Source organism: Vanacampus margaritifer, chromosome 11, assembly GCF_051991255.1.
Source record: "Vanacampus margaritifer isolate UIUO_Vmar chromosome 11, RoL_Vmar_1.0, whole genome shotgun sequence".
Taxonomy (NCBI): Eukaryota; Metazoa; Chordata; class Actinopteri; order Syngnathiformes; family Syngnathidae; genus Vanacampus; species Vanacampus margaritifer.
In genome coordinates this window covers 20,022,243-20,043,434 of record NC_135442.1, presented here as the reverse complement: position 1 = coordinate 20,043,434, position 21,192 = coordinate 20,022,243, and the positions used below count along the sequence as shown (strand labels likewise).

The window sequence follows — 21,192 nt, the reverse complement described above, 5'->3', positions numbered from 1 at the left end:
TGACACTCCAGTACACAAATATATGCTGTAAATAAGTTATTTTAAATACATCTATCTTTGAACTATCTTCGGATCAGATTGGTGATCGTCGCCAAATATCCTGATCATTTAAAGTCTATCTCAAAGAAAGAAAGAAAAAAGTTTTTTTTTTGCCTATCATGTGACGTGTAGGCGGAGTACGGTAGGCAGCGGTGTGCCACAAACACGCAAACCTAACATTTGAGCTATTTGCGAACACACTAACCCTGAACGAGATCGAGCGTTAGAAAAACAATGATCCCGCACGACACTATTTCCTTTTGTGAACAGCTTGGAGAAAGAAGAAGAAAATGGAAAAAGCATCTGGCTGTTCCTTCGGGATTCCTAGAACCCTCCTGGAATGGCCACGTTCCTTGCAAACATGATTTTTTTTATTTTTTTTTAATCCAGGTGGTCTGCAGACTTAATGAGAGCAGCAGCTGTTTTGGGTGTGCGTGTGTGTGTGTGTGTACCATAAAACAACTTGAGCAAGTTGCAACAAGTTAAAAAAATAAATTTTGTTATTTGTCGGTTTTTTTATACTTTATTTGTATTTTAAAAAACAAAACAAAGATGCGGATTAGCTGTTCAGATAATGGTTGGATGGAAAAAACAGTGTCAGAAATCCAAAATACACTTCCGGTTAGACTTTTCTTTTAAAGGAACAAACAGGAAATGTCTGACTGTGTGTTATTGTGGCTCAATGACACGTGCAGTTGGAAACATCGCGAGCGGCTCAAGCTGTTTTCAACTTGAGAAACAAAACAAACTTTACTGTTTATTTTCTGACATTTTGCGTCTCGTAAAGCCATTTTTGTGCCCCACGGTAAACGGCACAGTCGGAGGGTCATGTTTCTGCCGGTTGTGATTTTGTTCCTGGCTCTCTGTACGAACCCCCGTCCGTGCATGCCTCTTGACAACCAGTCCACCGGCCTGCCGCCCACCGTTGACGTCACCGAAACGGCGGCCCCTCCGGCTGGCTGCGGCCCGTGCCAAGGCGACCTGTGCCCGGTGACCCTCGGCTGCCGGGCGGGCGTGGTCGCGGACCGCTGCGGCTGCTGCATGGAGTGCGCCAACCTGGAGGGGCAAGCCTGCGACACGGGACGAACCAACATCCGCTTTGGACTCTGCGGCGCCGGACTGCGGTGCCAAGCGGACCCCCGACCCGCTGGATGGGGACGGGGCCACGAGGAGGAGGAGGAGGAGGAGGAAGAGCAAGTGTGCGTTTGCGAGGAGAGCGAGGCGGTGTGTGGAAGTGATGGAGTGACGTATGCAAACATGTGCCACTTCAAAGAGGCCGCATTCTCGGACCCCAAGCTGCAAACCAGGGGCAGGGGCCCCTGCAAGACTGGTATGTAGGACTGTGCACACACATACACACACACACTTTCACAGGCACACGCAAACACCACAAACACACTCATCGACCATACACACATGCGCGCGCGCACGCACACACACACACACACACACTGTAGAGGCATTCACAGACACACACACAAACACTAAAACACATGTGTCACACATGCACCAGATGAACACACATGCACTACCCATACAAAGTCACGCAATCTAACACACACACAATAACACACACACTTACCTCTAATCCCCTCTCTCGCCAGTTCCGGTGATCAAAGTGGGCCCTAAAAACCAAGTGAACGGGAGTGGCAGCCATCTTATTTTCTTGTGCGAGGTATTCGCCTTCCCGATGGCGGCGGTGGAATGGCGCAAGGACAAACGAAGCGGAGGTGACAAACCGGATGATGATGCAGGAGACGACCACAACGATATCGTCCTGCCCGGAGATGACCCACACATCTCTGTGCAGGTGACACACGTGCGCATGACCCTACAAAACAGAACTAAATGAAACCAAACAGTGAAGTGCTAGTCAGAAAAAACTGAAAAATTATTGAGATGTTAGCCTGGCAAGCATAGTACTGTATAAAGACCAGAAAAAATGACTGAAATGTTAGCCTAGTGCACTGGTTCTCAGCCCTGGTCCTCGAGTACCCCTATTCGGCTTGTTTTCCATTTCTCCCCAACCAACACAGCTGAAGATCGTTATCAGGCTTCATGCAGAACTTTCTGGTTAGCTGATCGTGTGTTGCTTGTGGGAGACATGGAAAACAGGCGGGACAGGGGTACTTGAGACCAGGGTTGAGAACCACTGGCCTAGTGTACCATAAAAACCTTTACTGAAACATTAGCTTATTACAGAATAGAATTAATCAGAAAAATGACTGAAACGTTAGCCTCATGTAGCATAAAGACCAGAGAAATGACTGAAACGTTAGCCTAGCGTAGCATAAAGCAAGAAAGAACTGTTATTTTAACTTGGCATTTGGCATGAAAGCGAGGAACGAACGTGTTGCTAGCCTTCCTTCATGTGCGTCTCCAGAGTCGCGGCGGTCCTCTGCAGTTCGAGCTCTCCAGTTGGTTGCAGATTGAAGGGGCGGAACCTCAGGACTCAGGAACCTATTACTGCATCGCCCGCAACCGCCTTGGTTCTGCCTCTGCCTCGGCTGCACTGGGGGTCCTGCCACCAGGTGAGGCATCTTATGACAATCGGTTGCGTCATTCAGTATTTCAGTTCTGTATTCTGAAAGTTCCTTTGAAAACTCACTCTTCTGATTGGACACTTATGTCGATCCTCACTTCTGATTGGTCATCTAATGAAATGCACTCGAGTTGGTCACATGACGTTTTCTTCTGAGTGATCGCCTAATGAAAGGTTCTCTTCTGATTGGATGCTTGAGTCGATGCTCACTTCTTATTGGACGCATGACTGAACGCTCTCATCTTATTGACTGCTCGATTAGATATTTTTTTCTGATAACACGCTGTCTTTTGATTGGTCGGCTAATAAAATGCTCTCCTGGTTGGATGCTATTCAGTGTTCTCTTCTGATTGCACGCGTGAGTCGATGCTGACTTCTGATTGGTCGCATGATTAAATTCATTTTTCTGATTGGTCGTTTAATTCGATGCTCACTTATTGAGCGCATTATGGGTTAAAAACTTTTTTTCTGATTGGTTGCTTGATTAGATGATCTCTTCTCATAAAATGCTCTCTGGTCACATGATTTGTTTTATTCCAATTGGCTGCTTGATTGACATGCCCTCCTGGTTGGCCAAATAACACTTTTCTGAATAATACTCAATGACACTCTCTCTTCTAATTGGTCGCTTGATTCCATGCCCTACTTGTGATTGGGCACACGATTAAACTTGTTCTGCTTGATTCAACAATTTATTCTGATAGGTTGCGCAATATAATCTCTTAATGGTCACACAATCTCCTGGTTGGTCATGTGTTTGTCCTTCAGAGGAGCTGTCATCCTACTTGGCCAATCACGTGTCTGTCATGAAACAGCTGAGTGACGCCCTGGACTACGACCATGACCTCTATTGATGACGATGATGATGAAATCTTTTCCTCTGGCCCACCATTAGCTTTTTTTTTTATTATATAAAGCTAGAATAGTTTACATAGAGAGAGACATGCTGTAGAAATACAAGTATAGATGATCTTAACAAGTATCCTGATTTGTTTTTTTATTAAACAACAACATGATTGTGAAGTTGCTGAGTTTCTGTGTCAAACAATCCCAGTGACACAAAACATAATGAAACAAATTGAGAATAAAACATTTATTACAGACTGAAGTCAAACAGAGCGGTGTCTTGTTGCTTTAAACACAAACAAGAAGTTCAGCTTGTGTACGACGTATGTTGTGTGTGTGTGTTTTAAGAAGCATACAACAGGAAGTTGCCGCAATGACGTCTGTCAAGCTGATAATGTAGAAGAGAAGAAGAAGTGATAGTGAGGACATAAGAAGAGGAAGTTGAAGCCACAAACTTCAGCACAAAAAGACGCGCAACAAACACAGAAGACACACAAGACGTTGAAGTGGATTAAGACGACGACGAGGGCGACGCGTGAGTATGGACGAGGACGTAAAGAAAGAAGGAAATGTTTACCTTCAGCACCAAAGGTTTGGAAAGGTAATACATGCTAACTCAAAGCTAATGCTAACAAGGAAACATAAACAACAAATCTTACAATTCTTATTGACAATCATTTACAACAAAAAAATTGTTTGCAGCAGCAACAGTATCTTTGCGGTTTGCACGTTGTCTTCCCAGATCTGAGGTTCTGGGTTCGAAACCCAACTGTGACCTTCCTGTGCGTAGTTCCACTTGCTAGCATGTTGGCTTAAAGGGATACTTGACTCATTAAGCCGTTTTCAGCAGTAAAAAGTTAGTATTTTGTCCAGAATCAATATGATAGCTTCATTATTTTTCATGTACAATACCTTTTAAAAACAAAATTTTCTACTTGCTGTTGACTGAAGATGACATTACCTGTGCTGAGGAAGTAGATAATGACCAATCATGGCTCAGTTTGCTGACCAAACCCAGAACACAGGTGAGCCATGATTAGTTGTTATCAACTTCCTCAGCTCAGGTGACGTCATCTTCAGTTACAGCAAGTGGAAAAAATTGTTTTTAAAGGTAGCCTATTAATTGTGCATTAAAAATAATGAAGTTATTAAATTCATTCTGGACAAAATATCAACTTTTTACTGCTGAAAATAGCTCAATGAGTCAAATATCCCTTTAATTGAAGACCAACATGCTAGCCATTGGCTTGAGTGGGAATGAGATGACGCATTTGTCGATAAGTGCCCTGATGTTGACTAGTGACGAGTCACATGTTGTTTTTTTGTTTCATTACTTTGTGTCTCGTTCACTCATCATACTATCAGTTGGTCAAAAGGTTGAACCTGAATTTGTATTTCCAGATCAAATCCTTTCTTCCTTTTGAATCCAAAAAGTATATTTTGTTGATTTCGGGCTTGGCCCCTGCCTAGTTGAGCTAATGTCTGGCAGATACAACTATGTACTGTATGTTAGCCTTGCTATTTCTGAGTCCCGCTCTATTTTTATGGGATTCCACAGGGTTCAATTCTAGGTCCCCTGCTCTTCTTTCGGTCAGGGTAACAGTTTACATCACAAAGAAATGTTGACGCTTATGCGTGTGTGCAGAAGTGGAAGAGCATGTGGTGCGTGCTGTTTCGGGAAAGTTCTTCATCCATCTCCCGTCTGGAATTGTGGGAAATCAAAGATGGCGGCAGCGGTGAGAAGAAGCAACGGAGTGGGCGCAAACACACTAAGGTTCGTCTGTCTCTTGTCACGGTGACGTGTCCCTCTTTAACTCATTCACTCCCAGCCATTTTCACTGAAGGAACCCCCTTCGCTCCCGGCTGTTTTACTGGATTTTGATTGATTTTGCAAGGCCCATAGAATATTCTGTTCAATTGCTATAAAAACCTACCAAAATAAATATGAGAGTCTCTTCTTTCATCAGGAAGAAAACTTGTATATGTTTCCGTTTTGCAGCAATTAGCATTAAAATATAGCTAAGTTTAATCAATATTCACAAACCTGTTGAAAACACTGGGGAAAAGAGCTTTTTTGCATCATGGCCCTGGTTGATCTATTATACTCTGCTGCCACCTGCTGACCGTTTTTTGTAATAACTACCATTGCTTTAAGCAACCTCTTCATGTCAGAAGCTGTATCAAAGCCTACTGTATGCTCTTGCATAAAAAATAACATAAAAAAACGTTTTTGGGAGTGAAGGACAAAGTATTAAAAAAAGTTTTTGGGGTTTGAATAAGTTAATGACATCATCACTGCGGCCATCGTCCGCCCCTCAGGTGATCCGTCTGTCCGACCTGGTCCGTGTGAGCACCGACATCCACGTGGAGACGTGTCCCGCTGACTCCGCCCCCTTCCTGCTGGAGACTGTCGACAAGGTTTTGGTGCTGGCGGCCCGTGCTGACCACGTCAGCGACTGGACCACAACGCTGTGCCAGCTCGCCTTTCCTGTACGCACATGACCGCAATTCCACGTTTACCAGGATAAGCATCCCGTTAAAATGAGGGCTGCCATGAATAACTCAAATAATCAGTTAGATGTATTTTGAGCCCAGCTCTCTTCTCAGATTATTATTTCCCCACTTTAAGATGATCAAGAAAATGTAAATATCAGACTAAGGTAACCCAAATAGCATTTTTTTTAATTATTTCATTAATTAAGGAAAAATAAATATTCAAAGTACTGTATTTGCCACCTAAATGTAATAACTGGCTGGCAGGGGTGTAGATAGGGTAGGGCCGATGGGGCAGGGGCCACGGGCAGGGTTTGGGTTAGATGATGAGCATCCACAGCCCCCCTCCCCACAAAAGACAATAGCTGATAATGGGGCATGAAGAAATATGAACGGGCTCCTGCCAGGGATTGATTAGCATAAATTTTGAAAATCTTGCATCCCCCACCCACCCGTGACTGAGATTGTTTCAGTCATCTCCATAGTCTACTATAAATAATCGTGTATTTATTTTGTGATTTGAGAGTCAGAAATGAGTGAATGCTTCAAAAAAAAAAAAGGCTTTATTGAGCAAACACTCAAAAGAAACATGCTAACGTAACATGCTAAAACTAGCTAGTCTGAGCTGACCTGAGCCAATTCCACACTTTGATTGGCTGATTTTCACCTCTCTTACCAGGCCAGGTCCCGCCTTATAAAGTGTATGTGTGTGCATATATGCTCAAAATACATTCTGTAGTTATAGTTAACCATATGCTCATTGTTATTATTAGCATTGTTTTTATTGTTGTGATTGTGATTGTCTGCGTGCAGGTGAGCTGGGAGGAGCCTAGCAAAAGCAGAGAACAAGGAAAAGAGCATGAAGGGATGGAGGACAACGCTTTGTACAGCACCACCACCAAGACTGGTACTAACTGTAAGTGTGTGTGAGTGAGTGAGTGAGTGAGTGAGTGAGAGCAAGAGAGCTACATTGAGCCTCAAAGCATGCAACAGGAAATTAGTTTTCCTGACAGTTAAGCCAACTTTTGTTCTGGCTGAAGACAAATGTGGACAAAATATTAAAACAAGCATAATATACATTGGACTATGTATAAATTGAAGAAATGTGTAAAAAACATGCATAAAAGAAAGATTCTTACTGATGAAATGTACATGTAGATTTTCTCCCAGATGTGTTGATACAACCGTACGCCACTCACAGGACATAGTATGACAATGCCACAGAGAAATCAATGTGTTCGAGTTAAGTGCACTTAGCGAGTGGCAACACAAAACGGTCGCCGGCAACTAGTTCTCGCTATTGCGAGTAGGCAGAATTACGTGTCCTGGTTATTTTTAGATGTCCGTGGTTGCCTCTAACTTTGTGAACCTTTACTCAAAATAGATCACACAGGAAATGAGCAACTCAGACAGGAAGTCGATCGCTGTACAATTTAAAGTCGGCAGCTCATTGACATACACCATATTGTCAAAAGAACTATTTTATGTCAAAGAAATAACAAAAATATATATCTGGAGCTGCAAAACATTTGAACATTGTGATGAAGGAAACAGTGTGTTTGTGTTAGTGTAAAGTACTGAGGGTTCAAAAGCTAATTAGAGTTTGCCCATAACAGAAAAATGTGGAGCATCCAATACTTTCATCTTCCCGTTTGGGGATTTTAAAAATTAAATTAAATTAATTTATTTTTGGTGCAATTTTTCATACTTTTTTAGACTTTTTCTGCTTTTATGTAAAATTTCCTACATTTTTGGCAATATTATGGACATTTTATGGTAATTTTGTGGATTTATTCTTTTGTTTTTGGACCTTTTATGGATACTTTTTGAACATTTTCTTTCCTGCCTTTTCTTAAATCAATTTTCTGAATAAAAAAAAAAAGAGCCAATTTTGGGGCCCTTGTATGGTAATGTTCTTTTGCTTTTGGACATTTTATAGTTACTTTTCAAACATTTTCTCTTCTGCCTTTTAAAAAATAAGCTTCCTGACTTTTGGGCAATTGTGTGGACATTTTATGGCAATTTTGGGGATTTTTTCTATTGTTTTTTTTTTGACATTTTATGTTTTTTAAACTTTTTTTTTTATAAATTTTCTGATTTATTTGGCAATTTTGTGGACATTTTATAGTAATTTTGGGGAATTCTCCTTTTGTTTTGGGACATTTTATGGTTACTTGTTGTTACATTTTCTTTCCTGCCTTTTCTTAAATCAATTTTATATTTATTTATTTACTTATTATTTACTATTTTTATTTAATTTTTGGGCAATTTGTGGCCATTTTTGGTAATTTTCAAGATTTCGTCTTTTGTTTTTGGACATTTTATAGTTACATTTTATACTTTTTAAACATGTTCTTTTCTGCCTTAAAAAAAATTTTTCTGACCTTTTTGACAATTTTGTGTACATTTTATGGTAATTTTCTGCCTTTCCTCTTTTTTTTTTTTTCTTGTTTTTGGACATTTTATGGTTACTTTTTGAACGTTTTTTTTTTCTGCTTCTTTTTTTATTCAATTCAAATTTTCTGCTTTTCCTCTTCCTTTTTGGACATTTTTAGGTAATTTTAAAGGTCTCATATTATTCAACTTTTTAACATACTAAAATAGTTCTCAAATGTGTAAAAGACATGTCTGTGACATGCATTCGTCAAAATTGACTTTGGATTTAATATTTTTGTTGTCCCTAAATCAGCCAAAAAACGCTCTGTTCAAAACAGCCTGTTTAAGGGGTGTGTCCCTTTTATGTAAATAGCTGCATCAGGCCACGCCTGGGCCATACCCTTCTCCCTCGAAAGGGCAGTGATTTCGGTCATGGTAGCCATGTGTTGATGTTGTTGATGGAAACGACTGACCATGGGAGTAAAAGAAAAGAAAAATACAGACATGTCTTTCACACATTTGAGAACTATTTTAAGATGTGGAAAAGTGGCATAACGTTACTACAGAGACTATGTTGTAGCGTTAGTTTGTGATTGTTTAGGCAATGGTTATTTTGCCGGAACCGGCAAATCTCCCGCAAACCTTATTTTGCCGTGAATGTCTCCGATTTGCCGTGAATGCTTGTAGACATTTACAAGCAGTTATGAATAACACACAATGTGCACATTTAGGCCACTGCGCAGTCACAACGTGCAAGCCGTCTCGCCGAGACCACTTAGCGGCCGGTTAGCATCACAAAGTCATGTCAACTAGGTGGCGAGTTGCCAGTCACGGCAAATTAACCACCGCAGATTGTATCTTGACAAAACAATACGCAACCGCTTCATATTATCCAACCACCGTCTGCTTTATCATATCTGACCTCTTGTAACCAAACAACCTCCACACGACAAATGTAGCTCCCACTTAGGCACTAAAAATGGACCGATCCATTATAATTAAACTTGTTGCAAATCCAGCTCTGAACAGGCTTTCACTAACAAAACAGTCCTTTGAGAAATGATGTCAGCACACGTCCTTCAAAAATAAAATTTATCCACTGTATTCCCAAAGACTTGGGACGAAGGACCACTTTCTCCTGATCAATGTTTCCCCTTTCCACGGAGCACTTGCGAGCAGGGAGAGAAAAAGAAAGGAGCAGCCAGCTTCTCGAATTTCAGTGGGCGTGACAAACCTTTACCAGAGGCGGTGCCACTAACCCAAGGGGGCTGGGTCGAGTGCACTTCCGTGTCTTTTTGATGTCACTAAATCACGGAAGTTTAATCTGTCCGTTTGAAGCACACATTTTAAAATGGAGGAGAAAGCTAAAGAAGTCGCAGACGGACTTTTTTCATGCCTAGTTTGATTGTAGACAGGCCGGGGATGCATATTGTTGATAGAAACCCCCACTAAAGTGCATTTTCATACTATAGGACCTTTAAAAACTTTTTTTGAACCTACCTTTCGTCTCTTTTTCTGACAACTTAAAAATTTGGACTTTTTTAATATTTAATTTTTCTTTGTTTAATCTAAGTCATTCATTAATTTAGAGAATATTTAACCTAAAAATAAATTAATAAAAAAATAATAATTTCTGAGCCACAGAAGAGTTGACCAAAGAGCTGCAGGTTGCAGACCCCTGACATACACTAACATGGTGTGTGCTCATGTATTCATGCTTGTGTGTGCGTGTGCATGTATGTTTGCAGGGCATGACTTCCAGGTGCATGTGCGTAGTACTGCGTCATCTGAACGTTGTGGTTTAAAGGGAGACTGCATCCTAAGAGCAAGCGTGGATGCGCTCCACCTGCTGGACAGCCAAGGCGTTACACTGATGTCCTGGCCATACAGATTCCTTCGCCGCTTTGGGCGGGACAAGGTTACACACATAAACACACACGACAATCACGCACACAGTAGTGATGTATCACATTTGTGTGTGTGTGTGTGTGTGTCTTTTAGAGCTGTTTCTCAGTCGAGGCAGGTCGTCGCTGTGCATCTGGCGACGGCAATTTTGAGTTTGACACCAAAGAAGGTCACACCTTGTTCCAGGCAGTGGAAGCGGCCATTAGCATTCAGCGTGCCCTTCAGACGTCTGGAGGCGCACCCATGAAGCGTGAAACTTCCCGGAAGGTCAACCTGCCGCCATTACCGCCCACGCCGAACATCCACGACTGGCCGTCCTCGGCTTCTTGGGTCAGTACACGTCATAATGTGATGGCACAACATTATGACATCATCACATGACATGATGTTGAGGTTTGCCGCTGATTGGTGTTTCAGGTGGGCGAGGCCTTGGCGCAGACGGTGGCAGGGGTCGGCGGGTTGATGTTGGATGACGGCGTAGGCGTGGCCTCTGGAAAAAGGTGTCTCCGCACCTCCGAGGCGTCCGTGGACTCCACATACTCACAAGTGTCCTTTCTCGCGCCGCACACGCCACCTGGCACGCTGCCGTGCACGGCGCCCCACCGTCAGCAGGACGGCGAGTACTCAGAGGTGACACTGAACCCAACCCGCCTTTGCGACGAGGCCCCGGAGTGCCGCGCCCCCGCACCGCTCTATGGGAAAGTGGATCACATTTACAACGAGCCCCAAGTTGAAGACCCACGACCCCTGCGAGCCCCGCCCTCCGAATACGACTTTCCCGAGGAGCTGAAAGGAGACGCCTGGAGGGTCATGGCCACCCCCGCAGATCCTCGCAGTCACTTATACGCCACCCCCAAACGGGGCCACAGGGCACTTCCTGTCACAGTGCAGGAAATGTTGGAAGAAGACCACAAGTTGTACAACAATGTGACGGCTGCATGTCACCATGACGACAGTGACAACGACATCGTCTGACCGAAGCATGGGGGCCGAGCACTATACATATAGCGGTACATTGACTTACAAGTTAACACGCTCATAAATCCCCCAAATATATATTTTTTGAGTTTGTGCTCTTTAACTCACCTGAAACCTGTTAAAAATCCCAAATCCTTCATTTTACCCACCGTATACTTCAGAGTCCTGCCAGAGTCGTGAAGTTGTCAGGAGACCAGAGGAAGGATCAAAGGAAAGGAAGAAAAGTGAAATCCAGCACCAACCAGACACCAGCTACCACCCACAGTTACAAAACCAGAATCTTTCACCAACCCACGACACAGTAAAAAAGCTGGGGGCCGCACTAAAATGATGTCAAGAAGGAGGCAGCAAAATATCATCCTGCCAAATGGCCCCCGTGCCGCAAGTTTGAAACGCCTGCTCTACACTATTGTACTTCCTAAAAACATATAGTCATTGCAAAAATAAATATAATGTAACAAATTAAACAGTTTATGTATCATGATTTTATCCTCAATTATTCTGCTCATGTGTGAACATTTGCCACCAGGGGGCAGTTTAATCCATACACGCTCGGGGTGGATGCCAGCTCCATCGTTAATGTTCCTCCATCCCTGATCTAAACTGGGTTGGTGTGTACTGCAGTGTCCTTCTCAAGACCCGAACAAACACGCCGTACAGTCAGATCAATAAACATTTCTTACTGGTCTTCTTTGGAGTAAGTTTGGTTTGGAAGGAACCAAACGCCGCACAAGGAAGCAGTATGTTTTGTTTTTCTTTTGGCATCAAATTATATTTTTGTTGTATTATTATAATGACAGTCAAATCAATAGGCATCGGTTTGTTGTAACTCGGAGCCAATGTTTTTCTTAAATAATAATGTATTACACAAACCTACAGTATTTTAAAATGAGCAATTCTACCACCTGGTGGCCAATATTTTATTTTCAGTCCAGCATGAGAGCTTACACGCAGCTTCATGAACGTGTCAGCGTAATGATAGAAGGCGTCAATGATGAATACACAAAATAATTATTTTAACATAAGCATGAATTAAAGTAATTAAAACTCACTTTGTCAAATGAACTATGCCTTTGGTGACCAGAATTATTCATCAAACAAATGTCCCGACAGCAAAAAACAAAACAAAAACATTATATTAATTTATAAATGATTACGATAAATATAAATTATGCTGTAGAATAAAAAACAACAACAATTTGATTATACATGCTGGTGAAAAAAGAAAGATATTGAGTACTGATTGAGATTCAGACAATTTTATGAATCTCACCATGGATAAATAAATGATTAACAAGCCAAACAGTTGTGGAATAAATACGAAATTAGGGCTAATTCTCTTAAAATTTTAACAATAATCAACATGTCACTTTAAAAATGTCATAGTGCCAATTTACAACAGATGTCATCTCAAGACACTAATTTAAATGAATGCTGAGATTACACATGTGCATACAGTAAACTCCTTTTTTTTTAATCGTTCTGTAATGATTAATACACAAATAAATATGTAGAACTCTTTGAAAAGGAGCCCTAGAGTATTTTGGCATCCCTGGAGCCTGGCTTGAGGATCTGCAGTGTGACGATGAGTTTGATGCTCTTGCGGAACCACGGGTAGAAGAGCGCGTAGACGATGGGGTTTAGGCAAGAGTTAATGTGAGTCAGCCAGATTTCAAAAGCGACTGAGGTGGCGCTCACCGACGTGTCCTTGCCCGCCATGGTGGGTGAGTAATAGGGAATAAAACTAATCAGGAAGACCACCACCACGATGCCCAAAGTCCTGGCCGCCTTCAGCTCGCTCCTTTTCACCAGACGCAGGGCATGGACGGCACCCATGCGGGAGTGAATTCCGCGCGCCTGGCTGACGGCGATGACAAACACCCTCAAGTAGAGCATGAGGATGGCAACGACGGGCAAGATGAAGGTGAACACCAGGTCCACCGTGCCCGCCACGTTGCCAATGATAACGACGCACTCCCCCAGGCAGGAGATGGACCTGCTCGGCTCGCCCAGGTGGTCATGGAGCAGCAAGAGGCGGTAGATGAAAGAGCAGAACCAGCAGAGGCCCACGGCGACCCACGCCCTCCTGTTGGTGACCTGGCTCAGGTAGTAGAGCGGCTCGCTGATGGCCACAAAGCGGTCGGCCGAGATGAGCACTATGTTGGCCACGGAGGCCGACGTGATGACGTAGTCGGCCACGTAGTACAGCGTGCACGCCAAGTCGCCCAGATGCCAGCATGCCTCGATGTAGATGATCTCCACGGGCATGAGCAGGAGGCCCACCAGGAGGTCGGAGACGGACATAGACAGCAGGAGCAGGTTGGTGGGTGTGTGCAGCTGTCTGGAGAGAACACAGCAACATCATGAGGACGGCGTTACGGAAGAGGATTAGGGCCAGTGAAGAGAGAAAAAGAAAAAGGTTGTCTCACTAAAATCTGAATTCTCACTTTAATCTCAGAATTCAGATTTTAAATCACTTTAAAGTCATAATTCTGAGATTAAAGTGAGAATTCTGACTTTTTAAAGTCATAATTCTCACTTAAGTCAGAATTCTGAGATCAAAGTCAGAGTTGTCACTTTAAAATCATAATTCTGAAATTAAAGTCAGAATTCTCTTTTTAAAGTCAGAATTCTGACAACTTTTTTTTTCTCTCTTCACTGGCCCTAATCCTCTAATGCAGGGGTGGCCAAGTTCGGTCCTCGAGAGCCTCTATCCAGCCTGTTTTCCATGTTTCTCGCCACTAACACACCTGATTCATGATCAGGGTCGTTGTCAGGCTTCTGCAAAGCTTGCTGATGAGCTGATCATTAGAATCAGCTGCGCTGAAGGAGGAAGACATGGAAAACAGGCTGGATAGTGGCTCTCGAAGACCGAACTTGGCCACCCCTGCTCTAATGTCCAATGCCAACAATCAACCAATGAAGCGTGCCTGAAGTAGGAGATGGCGAAAATGACCAGCAGGTTGAGCGCCACGGTGAAAAGCGAGATGGAGGACAGCAGCATGTAGATCACCATGGCGTGGCCGTGGGGCTGCTTGGGCGTCCTGCACGAGGCGTTCAACTGCGGGTAGCAGAGTTCGGATAACTCACTGTTCTCCATCGCCGATGGAAACAAGAGGAAGGAATGAGGAGGTGGAGCCACTCAACACTCTCTGGACTAGTTTCAAGTCGGCATGTTGGTTTTAATTACTTCACGAAGCTCACGTGGTGGCATTTCGTTACTTGATTGATGGATAAACACCCGCCCTCTTTACCTCATCTTACGTTTATCCCATATTTTTCACTAGGCTTTACACAATCAGGATTGTTCGGCTGCTCATCAATCAGCGAGCTTGAAATGAAAAAACAATACTAGGGATATACAGATTATTGGCTGGGCCGATTATCGCCGCCGATATTCAGCATTTTGATGAATAGCATCGGCCATTTTGAAGAATCAAACAGCCGATAATAGATCAATTTGAAAAAGTGTTAACTTCAGGGAACTAATTATTTAAATTCTCAGAGATGCTGCACTTTCTGTTTTTGTTTTGAAATTAAAACTAAGATAAGTATATTTTAATACTCCAGAGAGAAATTTTGGAAAACTTGATTTACTGTAGAAAACAATAGGGAGCTATTTACTTAAGTTTGTATTTAACTTTTGAAGACATGCTACTGCCCCTGGGAGAGCACAGAACTTTTTGTTACATTTTTAAAACAAAGTTGTCTATTGACTAAGACTTTTTTTTAACTCATTCACTCCCAGCTATTTTCACTGAAGCAATCCCCTTCGCTGAATTTTGGCTGATTTTGCAAGGCCCACAGAATATTGTGTTCTAATGCTATACAAACATGTAACCTACCAAAATAAATATTAGTCTCTTCTTTCATCAGGAAAAAAAAAATGTCAGATCAAACATACTCTAGGGATGTTCGATACCACTTCTTTTTTTTTAGACTGATACTCAACTCTTGAGTACTCACCAATACCGATAGCAAATACCGATACCACTACTACATAAAATTCCCCCCAAAATGACATTTAATTCTAAAGAAAGACTTATATATTCCAATATAGTATTTTTCCTATTAAAAAAGTATTTGAAATGAATGGCAATTTTCTATTCCTCTAAATTCTAATTTCTAGTTCCTGATTGTAAAATGGCCACAAAAGGGCAGCCGATACTGGTATTAGCTACCATCACGAGTACCGATACCTTCAAATAAGGATGGTACCTGGCACCTGGTAACAGTCATAGAGACAGACCGTGAATGGCAAAACATCATTTACAAGATTTTTAACAGGTATTTTTTTTTATTGTTACTTTAATTTAGCTATTTGACTTAGGATCGCTTAACACAATGTGATTTGGAATAACTGCATTGCGAAGAACAACAAACAATCTATCAAAATCAGCCATCTTTCAGACTTCTCACCTTCCTCGAATGTAGCATAAGTACTTTTGGTGAAATGTGCCCCAACTTGTTGTTGACACCGGTTAGCCATGACATTGCATTACCCACAGTGCTTCTCGTTTTTACAACATGGATGCCTCGGATTACCACTAAAAGAGCAGTGGGTGACGAGGCAGAGAACCCCCCCTCATCAAAATCGTTGACTATTAACTAATTTGCTCTGAAAAACATATAAATACGTTTTACTTTAAATGTTTCAAGTGTCCCAAAGACGTATTTATACATCTAAAAAAATATTTTTTGAAGCTAGTGCGTACAGAAGGCTTTGATGCAGCCTCTCAACTGCAAAGAACGGCTGAAGAAATGGTAGTTATTACATAAACGGCCAGCAGGTGGGAGCCAAGCAAAAGAGCTAAACTAGGGCCATGTTGCACAAAAGCTCATTTACTCACAGTTCTAAATAGATTGTTGAATAATGATGAAACTTAGCTTTATTTTAATGCTAATTGCTGCATAACGGAAACAGATAAAAAATGATGAAAGAAGAGACTCTTATCTTTCCTTTGGTTTCCATGTTTTTATAGCAATAGAACACAATATTCTGTGGGCCTTGCAAAAATCATTCAAAATCCAGTAAAACAGCCGGGAGTGAAGGGGGTTGCTTCAGTGAAAATGGCTGCGAGTGAATGAGTTAAATTAGCCCTCATTGGATTTGGTCATCAACATAGCCATGACTAGTTGACTAATCTTGCTAGCCCCAGAAAATATTGATATGCTTTATGATTGTTAACCCCAGACTCTTTTCTAAGCAAATCAACACACACCACTGAAAAATCGGTCAGGATAGTCATTTTGAAGACATCTGATAATCAGGCCTTTTGTAACTTTGGCTATGATTGATTATTGAAATATGCAGATACGATAGATAGATAGATAGATAGATAGATAGATAGATAGATAGATAGATAGATAGATAGATAGATAGATAGATAGATAGATAGATAGATAGATAGATAGATATTAATTTTCCAAGTACATAGGATTGTTTTTGGGGTAATATAGAACAAAAAGGAATGATTTAAAGAGGATGCAATAATGACGAGTATATGTGTGCGTGTGCTTGTGTACAGTGTATAAATTGTTGTATTGTGTACTAATGTGTGAAGATTACATCACAAACTTTATTGCACTTAAAAGGAAGAATGTATATTTGTTTATTTTGTTTCCTCAGGTTTTGGTGTGAGGCTGGCGCACACATGCACGCACACACGCGCGCGCACACACACACGTTTCACACCTGTAATGATGTGAGTGCAATCAAAGGTGTGAAACAAACAGGTGTCATGATGCAAGCATTGCACCTAGTGAACAAGTCCAAGGTAGCACTAGACACTAATGATTCCCCAATCTACCATCTATGTAAATGATGCATTCGACTTTAAACAAACACTTACACACGTCATTTTACTGGTAATTAAAAATTACAGTTGAATTTGGTATTTTTATGTGACGTGACATTAAAGAACAGTAAAGCAATTTCAAATAGACACATCTCCTGCTTAAACTACTATATTCTTGCCTTACAACATAAATTGTGAACATTTAAAAATTATAACCAAATGAATTGAATTGAACATATTTTGATAAGACGGTCTAAATTAAATTTAACTCAATAATTCTGATTCTGAACAGATACTGTATTTTTGCCTCGACTCAACTTAGAAGTGTATAAGTTAGAGCAACATAAAAATCTCAGAACCATCCTTACTTAAGACGGACGTGCATGGACAGGACAACCTTTTTAAAAAAAATAATATATATATTATTATTGATAAACATGAAGAAGGGAAATGTGACTTTTGTAATAACGTGGAATCAATAAAAAAAAAAAAATTAAATACGAGAATGAGAGGAGTACTTTAAACAAAAGCATAATGGCTCGAAGATAATATAGATTAATATAAGAACATTTAAAATCAGACAAGCAGATGGTATACAATCATTAGATATTTACATTTCTGAGAACAACAATAATTTACATTTTGCGACATGTTATCTGATTTGAGCTCAAAAGCTTTGTTAGGGCAGATAAGCTCCACATTGAAATATGACTGGCTGGTCAGATATTTAAGCAACTGATTTTAAACTCAATTCTTAGTTATGTGCTAAATAACAATAATAATAATAATAATAGTAATAATAATTATAATACTCTAACAAACATGGAATTAATAATAATAAAAAAAAGGTGAATGAAAACAATTACTACTACCAGAAAAAATTAACATCTAACATTAACAATAAAAATATAATAATGTAGCCACAAGGAGGCATAAGCCAGTGTCTTCTTGTGCCGGTCCCAAGCCCGGATAAATACAGAGGGTTGTGTCAGGAAGGGCATCCGACGTAAGAACTTTGGCCAAATCAAACATGCAAATCAAATATATGACTTCCATACTGGATCAGTCGAGGCCCAGGTTAACAACGACCGCCATCGGTGCTGTTGACCTACAGGGTGCCGGTGGAAACTGGACTACTGTTGGTCGAAGAAGGAGAAGAAGAAGGTGTGTTTGTAGGAGGAAAGAAAAGAGGAACACAAAGAGTCTAAGACTGAGAGTAGGGACTTTGAATGTTGGAACTATGACAGGAAAAGGTAGAGAGCTGGTTGACATGGTGCAGAGGAGGAAGGTGGACATATTGTGTGTTCAGGAGACCAGGTGGAAAGGGAGCAAAGCTAGAAGTTTAGGAGCAGGGTTCAAGTTATTCTATCATGGTGTAGATAGGAAGATAAATGGAGTAGGAGTTATAGTGAAGGAGTAGTTTGTTAGGACTGTCCTGGAGGTAAAAAGAGTGTCAGATAGAGTGTTGAGCCTGAAGCTAAGAATCGAAGGTGTGATCATCAATGTTGTTAGTGGGTATGCGCCATAGAGGAGAAGCTGGAGGAGAAGGGAAACTTTTGGTTGGACCTTGATGAAATGATGCAGAGCATCCCTAGAAGTGAAAGAGTTGTCATTGGTGCAGATTTCAATGGACACATTGGTGCAGGAAACAGAGGTGATGGGCAAGTTTGGTATTCAGGAGAGACGCAGAAGGACAGATGGTGGTTGACTTGAAAGAATGGAAATGGCTGTCCTGAATACTTTCTTCCAGAAGAGGCAGGAACATAGGATGACCTCCAAGAGTGGAGCTAGGAGTACACAGGTAGACTGCATCTTGTGTAGACGGTGTCATCTGAAGGAGATAAGCGACTGCAAAGTAGTGGTAGGTGAGTGTACCCAGACAGCATAGGATGGTAGTGTGTAGGATGACTCTGGTGGTGAGGAAGACAAAGATGGCAAAGGCAGAGCAGAGGACAAAATGGTGGAAGCTGAAAAAGGAAGAGTGTTGTATGACTTTCAGGAAGGAGTTGGGACAGGCCCTGGATGGTCAGGAGGTGCTTCCAGATGACTGGACAACAGCAAATGTGATCAGGGAGACGGGTAGGACAATTCTTGGTGTGTCATCTCGGAGGAAAGGAGATAAGGAGACTTGGTGGTGGAATGAGGAGGTGCAGAAGTGGATCCAGAGAAAGAGGTTAGCTAAGAAGAAGTGGGACACTGAGAGGACTGAAGAAAGTAGACAGGAGTACAGGGAAATGCAGCCTAGGGTGAAAGTAGAAATGGCAAAGGCCAAACAAGGGGCTTACGATGACTTGTATGCTAGGTTGGATAGTAAGGAGGGAGAGACTGATCTTTACAGGTTGGCAAGGAAAAGTGACGGAGATGGGAAGGATGTGCAACAGGTTAGGATAATAAAGGATAGGGATGGAAGTGTGTTGATAGATGCCAGTAGTGTGATGGGAAGATGGAAAGAGTACATGAGAAAATGAGAGAGAACGAAGAGTAGAAGAGGTGACTATTTTGGATGAAGAAGTAGCAAAGATTAGTAAGGATGACGTGAGAAGGGCATTGAAGAGGATTAAGTGTGGAAAGGCACTTGGTCCTGATTGTATACCTGTGGAGGAGAGGTAGCAGTAGAACTTCTGACAGGGTTGTTCAACAGGATCTTAAATAGTGAGAAGATGCCTCAGGAATGGAGGAGAAGAGTGCTGGTACCCATATTTAAAAACAAGGGAGACGTGCAGAGTTGTGGCAACTACAGAGTAATAAAGCTAATGAGCCACACAATGAAGCTATGGGAAAGGGTAGTTGAAGCTAGACTGAGGGCAGGAGGGTTTCATGCCCAAAAAAAAAAAGAGCTCCGCAGATGCAGTATTTGCTTTGAGGATGTTGATAGAGAAGTACAGAGAAGGTCAGAAGGAGGTCACTTTGAAGATAAACGGGAGATGCCAGTTGGACTCTCTAGATATCGCAGTTGGGGCAACGTGCAATGTAATGACTATCATGGACAAGAGGAAACTGACACCTGAGATACCACTGCTTCCCAGCAGAGCCACACTGCTGTTGTACTCAGGGGAAACAATTCATCTCCATAGGCATCTTTAGAACTACATGTACAGTGTGGGGAAGGAGTCACAGGCTAGACTTTGAGATTTTCAGGTGCCACCAAAGGCCCCACCTGTCTGGCGCAGCTGGGCCTGATGCATTTTGCCATACTTGATGAGGTGAATGAAGTGAACTATATTGGGACAGAGCGCCTTACAAAGCAGCAGCTTGTGGACTCATTAGGAGATGTATTTGATGGCCGTGTCATGCCACTCCCGGGGGATGTTCATTTTGAGCTGGACGACACAGTGATACCTGTTCAAGCATATCCATGCAACATCCCAGTGGCGTTCAGAAGTGCTGTCAAGGCCAAGTTAGATGCATATGAGGGAGGGTCACAAAGCATCTGTGCCAGAACCAACGGAGTGGATGAGCAACCTTGTATTTAGCCCGAGAAATCAAGGATTTGCATCGACTCGGTGTCCCTCATCAAGACTTTGAGACGGTCCCATTATATCATACCCACTTTGGATGATGTGCTGTACAAGATCCCTAAAGCAAGAGTTTTCCTACTTGTGGATGCACGTGATGCTTTTCTACAATGCAAATTGGACAAAGAAAGCAGCTACAAAATGACATTTTGGACCCAATGGGGTAGGTGTCACTGGTTGAAGCTATCTTTTGGGGTATCTGTGGCCCCTGAGGTTTATCAGCGGAAATAGCACAAACTTTTGTCAGGGCTCAGTAGTGTTGAACCTATAGCTGATGACATACTGATTGTTGGTTGTTGCGACACTGATGCTGAGGTTGAATTGGATAATGACACCAAACTGACTGCGTTGATGGACAGATGCAGCGAGATCAAACTGAGACTGAGTCAAAGAAAACTCTAGTTCAACGTACAGGAGGTGAAGTTTCATGGACATATACCGACAGCAGGAGGTCTACGGACAAATCCTGAGAAGATCAGGGCTGTACAGGATAGGCCCCACCCCGTTGATGCTAAGGCAGTCCAGAGATTTATAGGATTTGTGACCTATCTTGCGAAGTTTCTGCCACACCTCTCTGGGGTGTGTGAACCATTATGCCGACTATTGGACAAGGATGTGCTATGGCATTGGCTGGACAAGCATGAAGTGGCAATCCAGGACATCAAGCGACTGGTCACGCCTGCACCGGTTCTGAGGTACT

General features: G+C 42.1%; 3 protein-coding genes across 6 annotated transcripts; 2 read left to right on the top strand and 1 right to left on the bottom strand.

Annotated features, from left to right (window-relative positions):
- The first annotated feature begins 863 nt into the window (after window positions 1-863).
- LOC144060137 (kazal-type serine protease inhibitor domain-containing protein 1-like) lies at window positions 864-3,949 on the top strand. Of its 2 annotated transcripts, none has more exons than XM_077579357.1 (4): window positions 864-1,369; window positions 1,644-1,849; window positions 2,423-2,570; window positions 3,776-3,949. In XM_077579357.1, exons 1-4 carry the CDS (start codon window positions 868-870, stop codon window positions 3,802-3,804), a joined length of 885 nt encoding a protein of 294 aa, XP_077435483.1. In that variant the 5' UTR covers window positions 864-867; the 3' UTR covers window positions 3,805-3,949. The 2 variants fall into 2 exon arrangements, with proteins under 2 accessions (XP_077435483.1, XP_077435481.1); XM_077579355.1 differs by lacking the exon at window positions 3,776-3,949 and adding an exon at window positions 3,350-3,689.
- Window positions 3,865-11,646, top strand: dok2 (docking protein 2). 3 transcript variants are annotated; one of them, XM_077579352.1, is made up of 8 exons: window positions 3,901-4,028; window positions 5,073-5,201; window positions 5,747-5,917; window positions 6,734-6,836; window positions 10,045-10,214; window positions 10,298-10,531; window positions 10,619-11,211; window positions 11,341-11,646. In XM_077579352.1, exons 1-7 carry the CDS (start codon window positions 3,969-3,971, stop codon window positions 11,174-11,176), a joined length of 1,425 nt encoding a protein of 474 aa, XP_077435478.1. In that variant the 5' UTR covers window positions 3,901-3,968; the 3' UTR covers window positions 11,177-11,211; window positions 11,341-11,646. The 3 variants fall into 3 exon arrangements, with proteins under 3 accessions (XP_077435479.1, XP_077435478.1, XP_077435477.1); XM_077579353.1 differs by having other exon boundaries at window positions 3,865-3,962; window positions 10,619-11,646; XM_077579351.1 differs by having other exon boundaries at window positions 10,619-11,646.
- Window positions 11,647-12,269: 623 nt separating this feature from the next.
- LOC144060138 (trace amine-associated receptor 13c-like) lies at window positions 12,270-15,378 on the bottom strand. The gene is made up of 3 exons (XM_077579358.1): window positions 14,107-15,378; window positions 13,928-13,960; window positions 12,270-13,520 (listed from the first exon to the last, which is right to left on the bottom strand). Exons 1-3 carry the CDS (start codon window positions 14,277-14,279, stop codon window positions 12,713-12,715), a joined length of 1,014 nt encoding a protein of 337 aa, XP_077435484.1. The 5' UTR covers window positions 14,280-15,378; the 3' UTR covers window positions 12,270-12,712.
- Between the last annotated feature and the right edge of the window lie 5,814 nt (window positions 15,379-21,192).